At 40.5% G+C, this 22100-nt stretch overlaps 1 protein-coding gene across 3 annotated transcripts in view; it reads left to right on the forward strand.

Moving 5' to 3' along the window:
* The window catches only part of KCNIP1 (potassium voltage-gated channel interacting protein 1), a 232720-nt gene extending 211124 nt beyond the window's left edge, over positions 1-21596 (forward strand). For all 3 annotated transcript variants that reach the window (XM_028849912.2, XM_015141392.3, XM_077937440.1), the window contains 7 exons: positions 3762-3886; positions 5337-5406; positions 6844-6914; positions 7701-7808; positions 17752-17856; positions 18765-18827; positions 20722-21596. In XM_028849912.2, the coding sequence (XP_028705745.1) occupies positions 3762-3886; positions 5337-5406; positions 6844-6914; positions 7701-7808; positions 17752-17856; positions 18765-18827; positions 20722-20769 (590 nt within the window). In that variant the 3' untranslated portion in view covers positions 20770-21596. The remainder of the gene's footprint in view (positions 1-3761; positions 3887-5336; positions 5407-6843; positions 6915-7700; positions 7809-17751; positions 17857-18764; positions 18828-20721) is intronic.
* Positions 21597-22100: the final 504 nt, after the last annotated feature.

A 22100-nucleotide genomic window follows, 5' to 3' on the forward strand; every position in this document is an offset into this window, starting at 1 on the left:
CACTCACTGACTCACCCAGAGCAACTTCCAGTCCTGTAACTTCCATTCATGGTAAATGTCCTAATAGTTGTACCATTTTTTATTTTTTACACCATAGTTTCTTTCTCTAAATTTAGTATGCTTAGATACACAAATATTTAAAATACTTACCAGAGAGTTATGATTGCCTACAGTATTCAGAATAGTAATACGTTGTACAGGTTTGTAGCCTAGAAGCACTAGGCCACACCATACAGCCTAGGTGTGTAGCAGGCTACCCCATCTAGGTGTGTGTGAGTAGACTCCACGATGTTCGCACGATGGCAAAATTGCCTAACAACACATTTCTCAGAGAGGATCCCTGTTGGTAAGCGACACATGACTGAATAGGCAAACATACAGTGACTGTGCATTTTTTTTCTGAGAGAGTCTAAAGCCTTCATTCCACACTCAGAAGAGTCTATGATCCCAAAACATTAAGGATCAGTTAATCTAAATCATCTACTATTCAATCTGAGAATTTCCTGTGTAGCATCCTCTAGAGTCGGTGATTCCATCTCTCTTTGCCCCTAGTGATAGGTATTCATCACCGTGTGAGGCACTCACAGTTAGAAAATCACTTCTTAATATCACATGCGCAGGCAATGGTTCCCTCACTCCCATCACACATAAGGTTATGGAACAACAGGCATGAGAACATTGAATGGCTTAAAAGTACTTTACAAACAGAAGGTGTTCTAATTTATTCTTGTCATGTAGTTATCACCACAGTATTACATCTCAAGTTAATTTTTATCTCAACCATTCAAACTCAAGTCTGACTTAGTAACTGGCTCATCATTATTTTTTATAACAAAGTAATGACTAGCAACATCTGGCATCAGAGACTTTGAACAAACCTCAGAAGAAACTGTCAGGGAGGCTTCCCATGGGTTCACGCTCTTCTCTCCTCCTGCACCCAGGGCTGGGCCATTCTCCTTCCTTTACTGGGACTACCTGGGCTTCATCCAGGGAACCCCCAGGGAGCAACAGGAGGTTGGTGAAAACCGCTGCCCGTTACCTCTACAGTTTCTTGTGAATGTATCTACAGCGGCCAGCACCATGAGACATACAAATAAAGGGAAGGGAGAGCTGATGTGAGAGCGGCAGCGCGGGCACCGCTGTGAGGTTGCCACAGCTGTAGACAAGTTAAATCAGTGCTGTCCAATCAAAAGTCATGACCCGTGAGAGTCATAACCAGCACGGGTTTACAAAGGAATACATTAAAACAGACTGGAGCATAGCTCACATTAGTGAGGGACGGGATCATTTCATGGAGTTTTTGTTTCAAAATATTTAATTAACATTTCACATATATATATGTGTATACTGGATTGTGACATAAATTATAGTTCTCACTACAGTCACAGAAAGAAGAAAGAAAGACAGGGCCACTCTTTTAAACCCTGTCTTAACATCCACAGGCAGGCTGCTTCCCAGCATCTTGAGCCCCAAAGAAGTAAATTTCCTTCCACAACCGATGTTACCGCAGCCTGACACTTAGCCAATGATGAAAACGAAAAACAAAACAAAAGCTTCGCAGTCAGTATCCAAATATGCAGATACTACAGAATCTGTTTGATGTGGAAATTGATCCTGCTGCCCAGACAACAAACAACTCATTTATTAATAAAGTCCAGTTCCTCCTTAATGAAGTGGGTTTAATAGCTGATATCGCAATAATTACTTAGTGCATTTTTTATGAAGGTGATGGGAAACAAGCGCTGTTTCTTGAGTCGGAAAGAGCCTCTCAAGCTCCCGCAAAGAAATTTCCCTGAGCTTGTGAGGAATTCAGTCACAGGAAGATCAAGGAATTAAGAGTACCGCAAAAACCCTTTCATGCTTCTGGCTGAGATAAATCTAATGGTATACCGGATGTCTTCAAGAATGCCTCGTTTACTCAAAAAATACAATATTTCCATTTTCTTTATTTGCATTTTAATGTGATTTTTTGCTTCATCTCTTCACTCAAGCCACCTGGGCAGTACCCAGGGAATCCCTAAAGGGCAGAAGGAGGGATGTGCAAACCTCTGCAGCCCCTTCAGAAGTTCCTTGTGAATATATGCACAATTAAACAGATGTGCATTTTAGAAATAAAAATGCTTTTAGATCTAATGCTAGGAGATTTAAACCAACAATTTCTCTGTTAAAATGGGTTAAAATAGATGCAAAATATTAATATGTATATAAGCATTCTGAATTAGACTGAAGTGCATTTTTCTCCTTTTCTTTCTTTCTTTTTGAGAATAAGCCCTTTCGTTTACATAGAAATGCTTCAGCGTTTAGATAATTGCTACTTATCTTGTTAGCTACAAGCATAACCATAATTAAAGGCTCTGTAAGAATTATGAATTCTGGGGAAACTGGCCACTTGTCTCTCTGTGGCATAAACAATATCTAATTTATAACAAATCGTCTGCCTTAGTCCCGGCAGGATAAGGTGATATGCATTGCCCAGCATATGAGAAAGATGGCAATTAGGAGTTGTTACTAAGTTACTGGAGCCTCACACGAACATCCATCACCTTTGGGGATATGTACAAGATACAAACTTAATTTGATGGATTCCTTTTGTATTGGGATCAAAGTCTCAAAAGGGAAAGTGACAATTGCAGGGAAAATCTGGTGCAATGAGACCAACACTGATGAGAGAAATGCACACAATTTAATGCACCTGCTCACCTTGTTCTCTGATGTGGAAACTCAGCCTGTGCTTGCTGTGGGTTGCCACGGGGTGAGACATGGTCTAAGCATGTTCCCAGCAGCTGCCCGTCTCATCACTATTCTTGCCAGCCCAGATTTACAGTCATTCAATAGATGGATTTTGTTGTGTCTGCATGACAACAACAGGCAGAGAAGGTTAGATGGCAATTGATTCTTGATTGGCGTAAGTTTATAGAAAGCATTCTGGCAGGGTCCAAAGGAAATCACTCACCTACCCCTCTGTGATGGTAAAACGTTGAAAATTCCACTGACTTGGACTTTGTGATCCTTCAGTGGGAGATGGGCAGATTCCTTGCTTTAGTTGACAGACACTTTCTACATAACTAATGCAATCTTATATTATATTATAGTCCATATGGGAGGCATACTTAAACTACTACTTACAACTGTTGTTAGAGCCCTTCAAATGGTTTGTACAAAGTAGCTCCCATTTAAGATATTTTCCTAGTATTTAAGGATGTCTAGTAGACATTACAAAACAATAAACTGTAAATACATTCAGATTTTTATCATTAATACTTAACATGCCGTAATCTGAACTTTCTGCTAAATCATGCTATCCATTCCTAGTTGGCCCAAATGGTGAGAGTTTACTGTTTCTTTCAATAATTTTGTTTCCCTTTGCTGTCTAGAGGTGTTTATCATTCTGCTTACTTACCTGTGTCTCTGGAAAATTCAGAAGTTTCCATGGGAAACAATTTGAATATGCAAAGAAGTTATTTTTAAAGCAAGGAAAATGTTTTCATATGGATTTATTTTGAGCACTTCTGCCTTCGCCTCCACTGGGAACATGTTTCTCTCCAAAGCTGAAGCCCCCCCCGGCCCCAATGTGGTGTCTGACACAGAGGCTGACAGGGCAGGGAAGTGGGGTTCAAGATAGGAAGGCCATTGGCAGTGCAACCCCAGCCCACAGCCCTAGATCCCAGGTCGTGACACCACTCTTTTGACAGCCCAGATTGTTACCTAACAAGAGTGACCCCCAAGTTCAACCATTCCAATGCCATCTCCTCTGGTTCCAGATAAGATTGAAGATGAGCTGGAGATGACCATGGTTTGCCATCGGCCCGAGGGACTGGAGCAGCTTGAGGCCCAGACCAACTTCACCAAGAGGGAGCTGCAGGTCCTTTATCGAGGCTTCAAAAACGTAAGACCCGCGCAGGCTCTGAAGGCCTCGGGGGGTTTCCCACGTAAGGCTAAGCTCTTCCCAATGCCAAGGGAGCTCATAAGGCAGTTTCCCATATGTAAGGCTACACAAGGAAGGCCAGCTCTATAAAGGGGACATGAGAGGGAGATCACCTGGTTAGAAAGGAAGGCTCCAGGCGAGGATGGAGCAAAGTCAGGAGACAGTAAACGGCCAACTGCCCAGAAACTTCACAGGGTGGCACATCCTCAGGGAATTCACCCCAGCCCAGGGTCAAGCCTTAACCCTTAACATAGTCATACCTTCCAACTTGGTGGTGCCCCCACAATAATGGGATTTAGGCCTGCTGACTCATGCTAACCAGGCTCACCGAGACTGATGTGTAAGCCGAATGTCAGTGTATTAATTTACCACAGGAAATGGAACTGACAGTGGGACCAGACACTCCTCTCCCTTCGCTGGGACCCGCTCTCCTTAGAAGCCACGTGGAAGCCAGGTTACAATCAAAAGTGGAGTCAGAGGATGGGAGTGCCTTGTTTAGCTGTTACTTTAAATACATTAATATGTTCCTGCATTCTCAGGTCAGCTTGAGAGCTCTCAGATGCAATCCTGGATATTAATCTATTTTTTTTTAAGTTTAACTCTCAGAGCACAATCTTATTCCCAAATCCTGGGGTGGTGTGGAGTGGGGTGGGCTAGAGCAATGTGCACCTGGTCACCCTCCCTCCAGGTGCAGTCTATAGGTAGAACTGAGCTGGGTCAATTCCAAACTGACCGCAGCCTCATTGTTCTCCAAAGTGCTGACCCACAGGGATTCTAGCCCCTCCTGGGAGTCATCTGACAGGTGCTGGGATGCCTCTTCCTTCCACACTAGCCTTGATTGCACATACCAAGTGCCTGGTTTCCTACCATCAGGGCTTCTTTCCTTCTGATGGCAGCATTAGCAGTGGGCAGCCGAGTTGGAGCAGGATCCTGTGGGAAAGTTTCCCAGGCAGGCACTGGGCTCAGAGGGAACAGCATCCAGAAAAGAGAAGAAATCTACACTGCTTGGCATCTACCATGGACTCAGTACCACCTAACATAGGTTCATAAGATACCCTTGGGGAAAGTATTGTTAGCCCCATTTTACAGGTAAGGATATTGAGAATCAGAGACTGGCATGGCCAAAGTCACAAAGCTTAGTATTTATTGGCTAAGCCAGGATTTAAACCCAGGTTTTTCTGCTCTTAAGGCCCCAAATCTCTCCACCTCACTGTGCCCATTCTCTGACAATGTCTCATCATTTTGCAAAGCAGCTCCAGTCCTGAGATGGAGTTACTTCGGAGAAGTGGAAATGCACAGGTCCCTGCCCCTGGGGATCATGAGGAACCCCAGACACCAAGGCTGGGCCCAGTCTTCTTCTCCTAGTGCTGGCCCTCAGACACCTCCTGCTGACTCTCTCCCCTTCCCACAGGAGTGCCCCAGTGGTGTGGTTAACGAAGACACATTCAAGCAGATCTATGCTCAGTTTTTCCCTCACGGAGGTGAGTCTGACCTTGAAATCTATCTTGCCCAGCACCCTCTCTGGTGAATAGCCTTCCCCTCCTCCAAGTCCACTCTTCCTTGCTATCTGCTTCCTTCTCGAGGAAGGGGCAAACTCAGAGCAGGACACCTCCCTCGTCGTGAGAGGTGGGAGTCTCCAAAGCTTTAGCAGGAAAGAACTCTGAAAACAAACCCACCCTGGAAGGGGAAGAAGGGCTGATAATGCAACATCACAAAGTCTCAGAACAGCTCTAGAAAGCAGGTATTATAATCCCAGATGGGGTAACTGAGTTTCGGGGAAGATAAGCAATGTACTCAAGGTTGCACAGCGAGTGAGTAGCAGACCAGGATTAGATTCCATAAGGGTCTGAAACAAGTTTTGCCATTCTGGTGCCACCATTGTGCAGGGCACTTTTGATTCTTTTCCTTAAAATAGCTGAGACAAGCTGGAATTTTGTAAAAGAACTCCAGTAAATACCAAAGACTATAAAAATAAACTAAATGAAAAAGAGACAGGAAACATAAAGTTGTGCTTATTAAGCCAGGTTACAAGTGTGCCAGGCCCACAGCAGCTGCTCTGTCGCCCTGCCTGACTCGGGAACCAGCTCTGTCCCCATGGGCCTGGGACCACATCAGTGGCTCCTCCTGTGGCCTCCATGTGTCACATGCCACCTTGCATCCTGTCTCCAAGAGCTGTCTCCTGCAAGACACCTTCCCCGGATCCTGACAAAATGCAGATCCAAGCATTCCAAACACTTCTTGGGCCCTGTTCCTCAAGGGCCTTTTTGGCAGCAGACAGACGCCTTCCTTGGTGTGCGGGGCCCCTACCCAGATCAGGTGCAGGAGGCAGTTTTGTCCCATGCAGGCCCCAGAATTGCAGTTTTCTGAGTTCCACTAAGCCACTGTTTATTGAGTTCTTACTGTATGCCAGGCATAGCTCTAGTTTAAAATACTTTTTCGCAAATTTCAAGAGATAGGTCTTGCTCCATCCCATTGTACAGAGGTAGGAAAGGGAAACTCAGAGAGGTCATGTTTGATGCCCAGTCACACAGCTTATGTAGTACAGCGGCATCCAAGTTCAGATTTCTCTACTCTGGAGTGCGTGCTCATCCCAGGCATTGCATGGCCGCTCAGAAGAACATTGTCATGCAGTCACTGTGTCATTCATACACCGACGATTCCGTGCATAGATAGGCAGGAGAAAGGTTTTCTCACGATGGCTAGAGGGAGGGATAAGGGCTCATCTCACCTTTTGCTAGATCTAACTTCCCACCCAAACCCAAAGAGTTGAGTCAATGGGCCCCACTCCATAATTTTCTTCTTTCCATCACCCTAGCATCGCTCTCCTCTCTTTCTTGTCGAAGCCCTGCCTTGTTTGGAAGGTTCTCCCTGTGTGGAATTCCTGCCCCCATCACCTGCCCTCCTTTTCTGCCTTGTAGATGCCAGCACGTATGCCCATTACCTCTTCAATGCCTTCGACACCACTCAGACAGGCTCCGTGAAGTTCGAGGTATGCTCATCTGGGGTCCACTCTAGGGGTCCTCTGGTTCTGCATCACCTCCCCCTCTAAATCTCAAGGCATTGGGGGAAGGGCTGGACCATCAAAAGCTCTCAGTCAGACCAAAGACACATTTATCCATTCGTAAGCATTTCCTAAAGATGGGGAGAAGCAGTAGCAACTTTGCCTGGCCTGCAGGAACTCAGGGACTCGGGGGACTAATAACAACAATGTGTGAGCTCCCGGGCACACTGCTTCCCAGTGGCAGCCCCTGTACTTAGGGCTTTGGATGTACTAACTCATTTACTCTAATCCCCACGATAACCCTATAGGGTAACATTTTATTATTTATTACCCTTTTACAGAAGAGGAGAGTAAGGCAAAGAGAGAGAGAGTAGTTTTCCCAAGGTCAAAAAGCACACAAATAATAAAGGATGGATTTGAATGCAGGCAGAATGACCCTCAATACAGACTGTTCCTACAGTCTGCGTCCTCAGCCACTAGGCCATATGGCCACTGGGATGATAGACTGACCACTGCAGCCATGGATAAGGCAATAACAGGGTTGGCTGCATTGATCTGTGTCTCTCAGAGCTCCATTCTTCCTCAAGGGGGCACCTGGCAAAAAAAATGGGGCAGGGTAGGGACCCGAAGGCAGGAGCTCTTCACTGAGCATAGCCACGTCCTCCAGGCAGACAAGAGGACATGGGAGGCACCACTCTGTGAGAGTATCACAATCTGACCCAAAGACACAGCTTCACCCTGCCTGATGTCACTCCTGCCTTTTCCCCTTCTCAGGACTTTGTAACCGCTCTGTCGATTTTACTGAGAGGAACTGTCCATGAGAAACTAAGGTGGACATTTAATTTGTATGACATCAATAAGGATGGATATATTAACAAAGAGGTAAGTGAGCCGGAGCCAGAGGTGTGAGAGGGTTCCAGTGAAGGTAACTAACCCAACAGAAAACAGTCCCAGGCTTGAGGATAGTGCTGTCTGAATGAGGCAGGCTCTGCTTTGGGGCTAACAGAGCTGGTCCCTGGCAAAATAAAGAAGGCCTCCCTCATTGCCCTACCCTGCCTGTTCCCAAGCGCCCAGAAAGGATTAAACCGATTCATTCTCCCTGGGTCACCTAGATTCAGTAGACATTACACAGTGGGTAAAACTGACTTGTTTCAGTGTAAAGAGTTACTCTTCCCTAGAGAACGTGCATTTGGGAAGGTTGGGAGCCACAAGTTAAAGCTAAAAGTTGAAATGGTGGAATTGTAGGTAGCACCTAGAATAGAAAAGAAAGGGTTTTAAGAGGAGCCTATAACTGGGTCATATTGGCCTTAACCTATTTTGCCTACTAATACAACCTCCAAGGGGGTAATGGAAGGTACAGCTGTCTTTAAAGAAATTATCACAAATAATTTCTGAATCTTCACTGCTTCGCACTTTTAGAACCTCAGAAGACGTCTGTAGCCAGTGAAATACCCTCAGTATCCACTGTACCATGGTATCTCAGTGGAAGCTGGAATTTGGCATCGTGTAACACTCCACTTACTGAGCTCCTGTGTGCCAGGTGCACTGCCTGGAGTGTAGATATCAGCGCAATTATCTTCACCTCAACGCTGCAAGGTTCTCTCTGTAAGCTCAGAGAGTTTATCCAACTTTCATTCCTCATTCATTTAGTCATGTTTTTAATTAACACACATTTGAAGACTTATTAGGTGTTCTAGGTGCTGGAAGTAAAGAGGTGACCAATCAGACTAGGCCTCACACTGGAGCAGTATAGAGAGATGGACAATAAACAGGCCAAAAAGGAATCAACAGGTAGAAGATATTTTGGCAGGGAAGGTTAGCAAAGTCCTCTCTAAGGAGGTGTTGTCATACTGGAACCAGTTATACAAAAAGCCAGGAAAAGTGTTCCAGGCAGAAGGAAGAGCCACTAGAGAGGCTTTGAGGCAAGATAAAGCTTCATGTGTTTCAAAAACAGAAAGGTTGCAGCCGGTTGCAGATGAAGTTATGAAGCCGAAGATTGGTGCAGGATGAGGCTGACAGGTCAACAGAGTCAGATGGTGGAGGGCTAGGGTAAGGGGCCCATCCATATTCCCCTGGGAAGCTGTTAGATGAACATGTTTTTTGAAAGACACAAAAGGCAAAAACAGACTTAAAGAGAATCAGAAAATATGACTAGCTCTGTATCATTTAAAGAAATTATATTAGAATTTTTTATATATAAATTTTTATATTATAAAAAATTCACAGTTAAAAACCATTCCCAAATAAAATTATAGGCTCAGATGGTGGACTGGTGAATTCTAATACCAATCCTACAAAAAATTTTAGAAAATAGAGGAGGATGGAACATTTTGCAACTTGTTTTATAAGTCCAATAGTACCCTGATACCCAAACCAAAGAAAAAAAGGTCTTATGAGAGGAAACAAGTACAAAACAGTCCCCCTCATGAGCACAGACACAAAAAGCTTTCACTAACTATTAGCAAATTGAATCCAGCAATATATAAAAGGATGATACACCACAACTATGTGAGTTTTATTCTAGGAATGCAAGGTTAGTTTAACATTCAAAAATCAATCAATATAATTCACTATATTTAAAGCAATCAAAGGGATATAGACCGGAAAGGAAGAATTAACACTGTCTTTATTTGTACATGATACAATTGTATTAATAGAAAACCTTAAGAGTCTACAAATAAATTGCGAAAAATAATAAGTGAATTTAACAAAGTGAAGACATGCGTTCTATTTACAAAAATCATTTATAATTCTACATCCAACAAGCAACCACAAAATTAAATTAAGAAAAAATAGCATCAAAAAGCACAAAATACTTTGAGAAAAATTCAACAAAATAGGTGCAAGACTCATACACTGAAAACTATAAAATATTGCTGAAATAAATAACTAAATAAACACAGAGATATATCATGCTCATGGGTTGGAAGGCCCAATATAATTAAGATGTGGATTCTCCAAATTTGATTTATAGATTTAGTGCGATCTCAATCAAAATCCCAGCAGGTATTTTGTAGCAGTTGATTTGGGAATGCAAAAAATTTAAAATAACCAAAACAACCAAAAAAAGAACAAAGTTAAAGGACTAAACCTACCTTACTTCAAGACTTCATGAAAAGGTGCAGTAGTCAAGACGGCGGGGAATCGGCATAAGGATACACATATAGATCAATGGATCAAAATAGAGAGTCAAAAAAACTTAAAGTAGAGCTACCATATGATCCAACAATCCCACTGCTGGGTATATACCCCAAATAAAGGAAATCAGTATATCAAAGAGATATCTGCACTCCCATGTTTGTTGTACATCTGTTTATAATAGCCAAGATTTGGAAGCAACCTAAGTGTCCATCAACAGATGAACGGATAAAGAAAATGTGGTACTTATACACAATGGAGTACTATTCAGCTGTAAAATAGAATGAGATTTAATCATCTACAACATGGATGGAACTGGAGGTGATTATGTTAAGTGAAGTAAACCAGGCACAGAAAGACAAACATCCCATGTTCTCTCTTATTTGTGGGATCTAAAAATCAAAACAATATGAAGATAGAGGGTAAAAGGATGGTAACCACAGGCTGGGAAGGATAGTAGGGGGGGCTATGGGGGAAGTTGGGATAGTCAATGGGTACAAAAAATATATAATGAATGAATAAGGCCTAGTATTAGATAGCACAACAAGGTGACTGTAGTCAATAATTTAACTGAACATTTTAACTAAAAGAATGTAATTGGTTTGTAACACAAAGGATAAATGCTTGAAGGGATGGATACCCATTTTTCCTGATGTGGTTATTACACATTGTATGCCTGTATCAAACTTGTCATGTGCCCCATAAATATATACACATAATATGTGTATATACACATATATACATATAAATATATACATATATATATACACATATATAAATATATACACATAAATACGTGCCCACAAAAATTAAAAATAAAAAAAAAATTTAAATAGAGATAGACTCACCCATATGTCAATGCAACAGATGCCAAAAAGATCAAAGAGGAAAGAATTGTGTATTCGACAAATCGTTTTGCAGCAGCTGTATATCCATTTGGAAACAAAAATGGACCTTAGCCTTAACCTCATGCCAAACATAAACATCATCCTGGAATGGATTATAGAGTTAAATATTAAAACAAAAGCTGTTTTCTTAAGGAATACATAGGAGAAACATTCTTACAACTTTGGAGTAGGAAAGGATAAGGAATCATTTTTTAAAGTAGATAAATTTGACTTCATCAGAGTTAAAAAATTTTGTGCCTCACCTTTAAGAAAATGGAAATGCAAGCCATGGACTTGGAAAAAAATGTTTGCAAATTATATACCAGATATATAAAGATACCAGGGATACCAATCCAATATCAGACTGGCATCCAAAATACATAAGGAACATTTATAATTTAATACAAAGATAAATAACTTCATATAAAATAGGCAAAAGATTTGATGAGATACTTAAGAAGATATGTGAGCCCATAAAAGGTTGGCCAGTAAGCCCATGAAAGGTTCCTCCATATCACTGGTCTTCAAAGAAATGAAAATTACAACCATAATGAAATACAACTGCACAGAATGGCCACAATTAAAAAGACTGACAATACCAATCATTGGCAAAAATGTGGAGCAATAGAAACTCTCACAGATAGCTGGCAGAAATGTAAATGGTACAAGCATATTGGAAAACATTTTGGCATCTTTGATAAAGCTCAACATGAACTTATCATACAACCCAGAAATCCCATTCCAGTCAGGTATGGTGGCTCACGCCTATAATCCCAGCACTTTGGGAGGCTGAGGCAGGTGGATCATTTGAGCTCAGGAGTTCAAGACCAGACTGGGCAACATGGCAAGACCCTGTCTCTACTAAAAATACAAAAACAACAACAACAAAAAGCTAGACGTGATAAGCACCTGTGGTCCCAGCTACTAGGGAGCTGAGGTGGGAGAATTGCTTAACCCTGGGGAGAAGAGGTTGTAGTGAGCTGAGATTGCACCACTGCACTCCAGCCTGGGTGACAGAGCAAGACCCTGTCTCAAAAAAAGAAAAAAAAAGAAGAAAAGAAGTCCCACTCCTGGGTATTTACTCACCAAAATAAAAATATGTAATTCCATAAAGACTTGTACAAAGATGTTCATAGCAGCTTTATTCATAGTAATCTCAAAACTTAAACGACCCAAATGTCTGTCAACAAGACAATGGGTAAATACATTGTAGTCTGTTCATCCAATGGATTCTTACTCAGCAGTAAAAAGGAATGTTATAATTGCATGCAGCAATGTGCATGAAGCTCATAAACCTCATGCTGAGTGAATGAAGCCAGACTCAAATGAGTTTACACTGTTTTACTCCATTTACATAAGATTTTAGAAAATGCAAACTAATCTATAGTAACAGAAATTAGATCTGTGGTTGCCTGGCATCAAAGGTTGAGAGGCACTTACTGCAAAGAAGTGTGAAGGGATGTCTTTTGGTTGTGAAAATGTTCTATATCTTGAGTGTGGTGGAGGTTACATGGGTGGATACATTTGTCAACATTCTTCAAACAGTACACTTAAAATTGGTGAATTTGTTATAAGTAAATTATGCTCCAATAAATTCAATTTATTTGTTGAAAATCTTGGTGTAAGGCGGAAGTGCCTAACCAATAGAAGACACTCAAAAAAATGTGTTGAAGGAAAAAAATCCTATGAAATAAAGCAGGTAAGAGAAAATAAGAACTCAATATCATTCAAAATATAGATTACAAATCCTAAATGAGATAATAGGAAATTAATCCCAGTGTTCTGTTTAAAGGCTCATACCTGTAATCCCAACACTTTGGGAAACTGAGGCAGGAGAATGGGTTGAGCCCAGGAGTTCAAGACCAGCCTGGTCAACATAGGGAGAGCCTGTCTCTTCAAAAGAAAAATTTAAAAATTACCTGGGTGTAGTGGCACGTGCATGTGCTCCCAGCTACTCCAGAGGCTGAGGCAGGAGGACAGCTTGAGCCCAGGAGTTCAAGACTGCCCTGAGCCATAATCACTCCACCGTACTCCAGCCTGGGCAACAGAACAAGACCCTTCCTCAAAAAAGCAATAAAATAAAATAAAGAAATGCACATGACTAACATAAGGTTTATTCCAGGAATGCAGGAATAGCCCAGTAGCAGATAAAGCATATTAAATAATTTATCATATTAATATATCAAAAGATTAAACCATTTGATGTTAAAATTGTATTTGATATAATTTACCATTTATTCATAATAATTTTCAAGATTCAATTAATTAGGAATAAAATACATCTTCAGCATAATGGAAAATACCCTAGCCTAGTACACAGCTTCATACTTTATGGTAACACGCAGAGATTCTCACTGAAGAAAAGACGAGGCAAGAGTGCAAGCTGTCAGACATCACAACTGTTTAACATTTCTTGAAAGTTCTTCAAATATAGTGAAACAGAAAAAGAAATGCAATCTAAATATGAAAAATTACAACATTCCTTATTAATGACATGATTTTCTATCTAAGAAAAAAGATAGCAAGAAAATCTACTTAAAACAACTAGAACTTTTAAAAAGCTGCCAAAGTGACTGGTAATAAAATACATACACAAAAGAAATTGTGTGGCCAATATATCAGTTGTGACTAGCTAGAAAATTGTAATAAAAATATTCTCATTGTAATCACAATAAAATTTAAAGCACATGGGCATTTTTAAATATCCATAATTTAGATGAAGAGAAAGAAAAATTTGATAAGTAGAGAAACATACCATCTTCTGAAGGAATGTATATTATAAAGATAGCAATATTGTAATGACAGCAATTCTTCTCTAATTAACTTTAAATTTATTTTATTTTGAATCCGAATGAAAGTGTTATTTGGGGAGGGAATTTGGCACAATTGTTATAAAGTTACATTGGAAGATTAATCAGGTGAGAACAGCAAAGATAATTTTCAAAAAGAAGAAAAATGGTAGGATTTGTTCTACCAGATACTGAAATATATTATAAAGCTGAAACTATTAAAATATTATAATATCAGAGAAGGAACAGGTAGATCAATGGAACAGAATAGAAATCCCAAGTACAAATACCATCTTGGTTCATAATAAACATAGCGTATTGAATAGAGAGGTAATGAATCATTAAATGATTCTGGGAAAACTGGTTAACTATTTTGGCAACAAGTAAGTAAATATTCTTACTTAGTACCATAAACCCAAAATCACTATAGATATGTACAGTTGTTTTTTAACTAAAAAGAACTAAAAATCATACATGAATATCTGATCATAGAATGGAAAAACCATAAAATCAAAGTTAGAAACAAGTTTTTAAATTATTGATGGCTTTACGCTGTAAATATTTTAAAATTCTGTATATCAAAAAATACCATAAACAAAGTTGAAAAGCAAGTGACAAACTTGTTTTTAAAAATCTGCAATTTATGATGAGAGAAAGGATTGATATTCCTCAGTAGACATTCATCTTAACAAAGGCAAGAGTCATATTCATCATGCTTATGTTTGTATTTCTTTGACACAATATCTAGCACATGGTAGATGCATAAAAATATCTTTTAAATAAATTAAAAACCTATTAAGAGATTTTAACAATTTAGTAAATCTACACAAATATATAAACAACTCTCACAATCCAATCAGAAATAGATGAATACAATGAGCAAAGCAGATGAAAAAATAGTTCATGGGAAAATAAATAAAAATAGTCAATACATATATTAGAAACCTCACTAAGAAAATAATGTTTACCTTTAAAAACAATGAATTATCACTTATCTATTAAATTGCAAAGATTTTGTAAAGTCTTTGTTGAAGGCTGGTGGAAAGTGGTTTTTCATACATAGTTGCTGAGAGTGTTCTGATATAAACTTTCTAAAAGGTATTTGAGGAATATGTATCAAAAGCATTGAAAGTTATGCATCCCATTCTCCTTATAAAACCACATCTTGGTATATGTCCCAAGGAAATAAAGAATAGACGCAAAGACGTAAAAGCAAGAAGAGTCTTCAGGTAATAGTGCCCCAAAATGTGATAACCATCATAGCCACTAATAGCAGATTTGTAAAATGAATTACAGTAAATACATAAAACGGAATAGCCAGTGGCCACTTAAAATCATGAAAAAGTAATGTAAAATAAACATTAGTATGATATATTACATTTTTAAATAACTTGATAAAGTGATATGTATATCTCAATTTTGTAAACAACTAAATGATTATATACACATGCAAACATATGATGCTCTAAAATATTCAAATACTACCTTGCAAAATATATAAAGAAAAAAATACAGAAGTGGGATTTATACTACTTGGTCTTCAACTTTGGTTCACTCATTATTCCATCACTGAATAAACTTACTAGCTCCTACTCCCATTTTGTAATTTGCAAACGAGGCAGAATTGTCCCCATTAATCCATCAGACCTCTCTGGAGGGCAGAATTAATAAAGTACCCCTTAAAGAAAAAGAAAGCATGGATAAGTAGCTTCTTAGAAAAGACAGCAGGCTCTTCCCTTAGCAATCATTTGGAGATAATCTCATCCAAGTTGTAGGCTATGAAAATCCTGAGAGAGCAACAAAATTGTTCTTTAAGCCCTTTCTGTGATTTAAAAAAAATATCAGACAGGAAAAGCATCAGTGGCCATGTAGATGTGAAGGGCTTGTAAAGTACGCATTTAAAAATAAACACATGGATAGAGACATGTATTTCCTCGTTCTATCTGTTGAGGGCACCTCAGAGCAATGACATCCCTGTAGCAGTGATCACACCTAGCACCTAGACCTTGGTTTCTAAATACCGTTCATCAATAAACAGAACCAGTCTTCTTGGGGAGAATAGTTGATTCCAAGATTGGGTAAGAGAAAATACAAGATGAGCCTGGAGTACTTTATCATGCTGGAAAGTATGAAAGTGCTAAAAAATAAAAAATAATAAAAACTGCAGGAGTCAACCTGAAGGAGTTCTCAACAGCCAAAATGAGAGCGATTTGAGCAAAGTTAAAAATTATTAAGTATTGGCTTATAACCTATAAAATAGGTAAATGTCCATGAGTCCATTGTAATATAAATAAATAACTGAATACATAAATGCAGGAGAGAAGGCAGCTCTTCCTTACAGAAGAATTTTAATTAATAAATATAGAAGGAATAAAGGCAATACAAAATTACCATCAGGCAAACACTGCAATAATAATTTTTATAGGCAAGATCCACTGAAAGATACTAAATCAGCAAGGAAACTTGACAGACACCACCTTAATCAAGTGATCAAGGTTAACATTATCAGTAATAAGACATCTCAACACTATGTAACTCCCTGATATGATGCACTGAGAAGGTTATAACATCACTTCTGTGATATTCTTGCCAAAAATGCATAACTTCAATCTAATCATAACCAAACCAAGGATTAACTCAAATTGAGAGATATTCTACAAAACAACTGACCTGTACTCATATCAAAAGTGTGAGGTCCTGAAAGACAAGGAAAGAAAGAAACTCAGGCTGGGCATAGTGGCTCATGCCTATAATCCCAGCACTTTGGGAGGCAGAGGCAGGAAGACCACTTAAGTCCAAGAGTTTGAGACCAGCCTGGGCAACATGGCAAAACCCTACCTCTACAAAAAATCAGCCAGGCGTGGTGGTACTTGCCTGTAGTCCCAGCTACTTGAGAGGCTGAGGTGGGAGGGTTGCTTGAACCTGGGAGGTCAAGGCTGCAGTGACCAGGATTGTGCCACTGCACTCCAGCCTGCATGACAGAGCAAGACCCTGTCTCAAGAAAAAAAAGGTAAAAGAAAAAAAAAGAATGAGAAACTCATGCAGATTAGAAGAGACTAAAGAGACACAACAAATAAATGCAATGTAGAATCATTGAAGGGAAAAAAAGATATTAGTTGAAAAGCTGATAAAATTTGAATAAGCCCTGTAGTTTAGTTAATAATAGTCTAGTAATGTTAATTTCCTGGGTTTGGTCATTGTGCTCTGGTTATGCAAGTTGTTAACATTAGAAGAAACTGGGTGAAATGTATGCATGAACTCTCTGTACTATTTTTGTAACTTTTCTGTAAGTCTAAAATTAATAGGTGAAATTAAACAAAAATAAATAAAATAAAATAAGCACATGGAATCAGACTGTCTCCTGGATCTCTGTAGAAACCACATCAAACATCCCAAACGCTCTTTTATCCCCATTCTGAGTTGTGCCAGAACGATCAGAATAATGGTTCCTAATGTACCTTGATAAACATGGAAACTCACAGGACCGAGTCCTAAGATGCTCTGGTTCAATAGGTTTGGGGTGCACTTGAGAACCGATCTTTTTAATAAGGGCCTCAGTCTGTGGAACTACTGGCCTCATGTGCCCTGTGGATAATCTTGGCTGTTGATTCATTTTTCTTAACTTAAAACAGTGGCAGAACCTATGGGGATTTTCAAATCTCTAGGCTAGAACATTCACTTTTTAAAAATTCAGAATAATATTTTATTTGCCTCAAGCCTGTGAATGGGGATCCCACACATCACCCTGCACTGATGACAATGCCCGTAATGAGGTAACCTACCCATGAGCTTCTGCGGGCTTTAAGGATTGTCTACCATCTCCTCCCTAAAAGGGCTCCCACAATATAGCCCCTTCTGCTTGCTTTCTAACTCCCTATCACCTGCCAAAGAAGGACCTCACCTTTTAATCACTTTCATTGCCAAGGGACACAAGGAGCCCCAAACTCTGTCGCCTCGGAAGAGCTTGACCTCTTGGTCCCCACACTGTGTGCTTTTATGTCCCTGCTCCAGGAGATGATGGACATTGTCAAAGCCATCTATGACATGATGGGGAAATACACATATCCTGTGCTCAAAGAGGACACTCCAAGGCAGCATGTGGACGTCTTCTTTCAGGTAAGTGCACACACCCTGCACGTGAGCTGTAAGCCCAGCCTAGATCAAGTCAACCCATGAGCATCTGGGCAAGTGATTTGTGTCCAACCCTGTACTAAGCATGGTTGGAAACTGAAAAGAACTATCAGATACATTGTCCTCAAGAAACAGATGATCTCCTTAAGCTGTAAGTGTACATGACAGAACAGAACAAGAAAGTATATTATTAAATATGAGTGGTATAGTATGAACTCTAAATCCATAAAAATTAGGGGATCGGAGTAAACACGAAAGACTTCACTAATTACAATTGTGGAGGTGCTAAGCATTTGTGTCTGGGTAGTGAGGGGAAACAAGATTGGAAACTAGGATAGGGCCAGATTATGAGACCTTAACTGCAAGAGTTTGGCCTTGCTCTGGTGCAGGATGGGCAACTACTGCTGATCCTTGACTAAGGGAGTGGTATGATCATTGGGGCATTTTAGGAAAAAATTGTCTAGTGGTAGAGTATCAGAGAATATCAGAGCTCACTCTAGCCCAACTTCCCACTTTGCAGATGGGAAAAGAGAATCCTCTCTGGCCTTGTGCAAGTTTGTACAGCAAGTAACAGGCCAGAATCAGAACCTCTTGTGCCCAGTGTTCTGCCAGAGGGACAGGGTAGCAGGGAGTCTACAGAAGAAGCAGAATAAGCCAGCAGTGAGGTGATGAGTGTCCAGAGCAAGTCTTTTGATTTAAGGAAACTCACGGGGGTCAAAGTGTTGTAATGAGGACCTAACTGGAGTTGTCTGGCCAGTGAAAGACAACTCTCATTCTCAGGGCAAAGTTGGTTAATGCAATGAATGAAATGTGCTCCAGCAAGAAAGCAGGGGAGTAAGCTTTGGAATGGAGATCACCAGATTCCATAAAGTTCTTTCTGTTTTGTCTTTCAGAAAATGGACAAAAATAAAGATGGCATCGTAACTTTAGATGAATTTCTTGAATCATGTCAGGAGGTAAGGAGAGATCTCAGGGCACAACAATTCTACATCTGGGAAAGGAAACCTGGGGCCTGGGGACCTGCAGAAGGAAGGTGACGAGAAACCTGCACATACCTGCAACCCCTCCTATCAGAGCCAACAACACTAGCAACAACTGTGAAGTCCAGCAGTTCCACTCCTCAGCCTGGCCTGTGGTTGGTCTTGGCTAAGCACAGGACTGAACAGAGAGCCTAAGTAGGCGTCTGGGGGGATGTGGATGTGAAAACTCACAGGGGGTCTCTGTGAAAATAGACTTCCCAAGAGGGCAACACCATTATTTTTTAGTCTGCCTCTGGCTTGATGACCCATTCCCCAGACAACAAGGAAGCAGCTGGGAGCAGGGCGGGGAATCTACAACTGTGTGATTCTCAAACCACAGTGTGCATAAAAATTGCCTGGAATGATTCTGAAAATGTATATTTCCAGGCCTCAATCCCAGAGACTCTAGATCTGGGTCACTTTAACACAAATGCCCTGGACCAAGGCTTCTAAAACTTTAATGTGTGAAACAATATCCTTAAAGATCTTGTTAAAATGCAGATTCTAAGTCCGTAGGTCTGGGGTGGGGCCTGAAATGTTACTTTTCTCACATTCTCCCCAGTCACACCAGCGATGCTGGTCCTGGGAACACAACTTTCATTAAGTCTAACCAATAGACCAGCCCCAGAGTCCCCAGAGACTGAACTGGAAATAATTGCTTCATCTACTTTTGAGAAATCCATTTGTACCCCTACATTATTTTTAAAATGTACACAGTTACTCTGCACTCCAGCCAAGAAGAATAGCAAATGTAAGAAAGCAGGGGAGAAGTTACTAGCACATACTGAGCCCCCACCAAGTTTCAAGCACATACATAAACATCACAGCCACCCTGTTATGTAGATGTCCTATACGCAGGGTGATATCCAAGATATTTAACAACTAGAATGGAATGAACATTGACCCCCTTGGGGGTGAGTTCTCACTCTGTTAGTTCCCTTGAGAGCTGGTTGTAAAACAGCCTGGCACCTTCCCCACCCCCAACCTTGCTTCCTCTCTCACCATGGGATCTCTGCACACCCAGCTCCCCTTCACTTTCTACTGTGAGTTGAAGCAGCCTGAAACCCTCACCAGATGCAGATGCTCAACTAAACTTTCCATCTGCCAGAATAATGAGCCAAATAAGCCTATACTGACATTAACCTTTTCATTTCTGATATTGATAATTTGAAAAGCAGTCTTAATAAGCATTTATCTACTTTATTGATTTTTTTGAAAGAGAGAGCTTTGGGGGGTTTTCTTATTGTATGTCTCCATTGCATGTTCTGTATTTTACATTTTTCTATTATTTATTCTCTGAGGTATAGTATTGAATGTAGAAAAATCCTCAAATGTTGGGTATTAAGCAATAAACTTCTAATTCATGGTTCAGAGAAGAAAATATCTTGAATCAAAAATAAAATAAAAATATGACTTATCAAAATGTGTAGAATCTAAAGCAGTATTCCAGGAAGGCAAGGTTGGTTTAACATTCATAATTGGTCAGTGTAATTAATCACATTAATAGAATAAAAAGGGAAAAAATATAATCATTTCAGTGGATGTATAAAAATAATTTTATGAAATGTAATTGTTCAGAGCTTCTTAAAAGAACTCACTATTTTACTAGATGATTTGTTTCTTCTGAATTCCTCTTTAAGGCTACAGGTGATGCTTTTTACTTTGAGCTGATCACTTTTTATGTCCCCATCCTTACTTCTTGTTTTTCATACCCTTGTAGAGTTTTCCCCATATAGGAAACCCATGCTTGAGATTTGCTCACCAGAGTTACAGAGCTCTCAGGGAGGGGACTCAGAGTTCTAACCATCCTCTTCCCCTCCTTTTCTCCCAGGATGACAACATCATGAGGTCTCTCCAGCTGTTTCAAAATGTCATGTAACTGGTGACACTCAGCCATTCAGCTCTCAGAGACATTGTACTAAGCAACCACCTTAACATCCTGATCTGCCCTCGTTCTGATTTTACACACCAACTCTTGGGACAGAAACACCTTTCACACTTTGGAAGAATTCTCTGCTGAAGACTTTCTATGGAACCCAGCATTATGTGGCTCAGTCTCTGATTGCCACCTCTTCCTCCTTCTTCTTCTTGAGAGAGACAAGATGAAATTTGAGTTTGTTTTGGAAGCATGCTCATCTTCTCACACTACTGCCCTATGGAAGGTCCCTCTGCTTGAGCTTAAACAGTAGTGCACAAAATATTCTGCTTACATGCCCCCAGCCCACTGCCTCCAAGTCAGGCAAACTTTGGTGAATCTGGAAGCAAGAGGACCTGAGCCAGATGCACACCATCATCTGATGGCCTCCCAAACCAATGTGCCTGTTTCTCTTCCTTTGGTGGGAAGAATGAGAGTTATCCAGAACAATTAGGATCTGTCATAACCAGATTGGGAGAGCCAGCACCTAATATATGTGGGATAGGACTGAATTATTAAGTGTGGCATTTTCTGATGACCCAAACTGCCCATGTCATTTGTTTCCAGAAACGAGGACCAATAATTCTCTCACACTGGCATTTGTGCTGGTAGTGCAAGTCCTTTAATATGTCTAGGAAGTGAGCCATTGCCCAGTGGTCCATATCTCCACCACATCCCCTGCTTGAGCCCAGCGCTGCATGTCCCTCCCGAGAAGTCCAGAATGCCTGCAAATTGCTGTAATTTTATACCATGTTCTAACCAATAAACAGAACTATTTCTTACACTCTCAATCACTTCTTCATGACTCCATTAGGTAAGAGAGGTAAGCTGTGAAAAGGGAAGGCTAGTCCATTCACTTGACGTCCAATTATTAGTGCAGTTGTTCCTCTGTATGTGTGAAGGATCGGTTCCAGGACTCCCCATACCAAAATCTGCAGATACTCAAGTCCCACAGCCGGCCCAGAGGAACTCGTGTTTTCAAAAACTTGGGCCTCCGTATATGCAGGTTTCACATCCTAGAAATACTGCAATTTCTATCATGTTTGGTTGAAAACAATCTGCATGTAAGTGGACCCATGCAGTTTAAACTCATATTGTCGGAGGGTCAACTGTACTTACATTGTGCCAGGCCTGTGCCAGGCAGTGACTTCATCCTCCCCAGCCCCCAAGCCATCCCCAGCAAACATCCGACCCAAATACAAATGCAACTTCAAGACAAGACCCTTCACAACACTTTGCTTCCAAAAAGATTGCCACCTCTAAGACCCTCTGATATGAAAAGTCTGGAGCCCCTG

Source organism: Macaca mulatta, chromosome 6 (genome assembly GCF_049350105.2).
Source record: "Macaca mulatta isolate MMU2019108-1 chromosome 6, T2T-MMU8v2.0, whole genome shotgun sequence".
Classification (NCBI taxonomy): Eukaryota; Metazoa; Chordata; class Mammalia; order Primates; family Cercopithecidae; genus Macaca; species Macaca mulatta.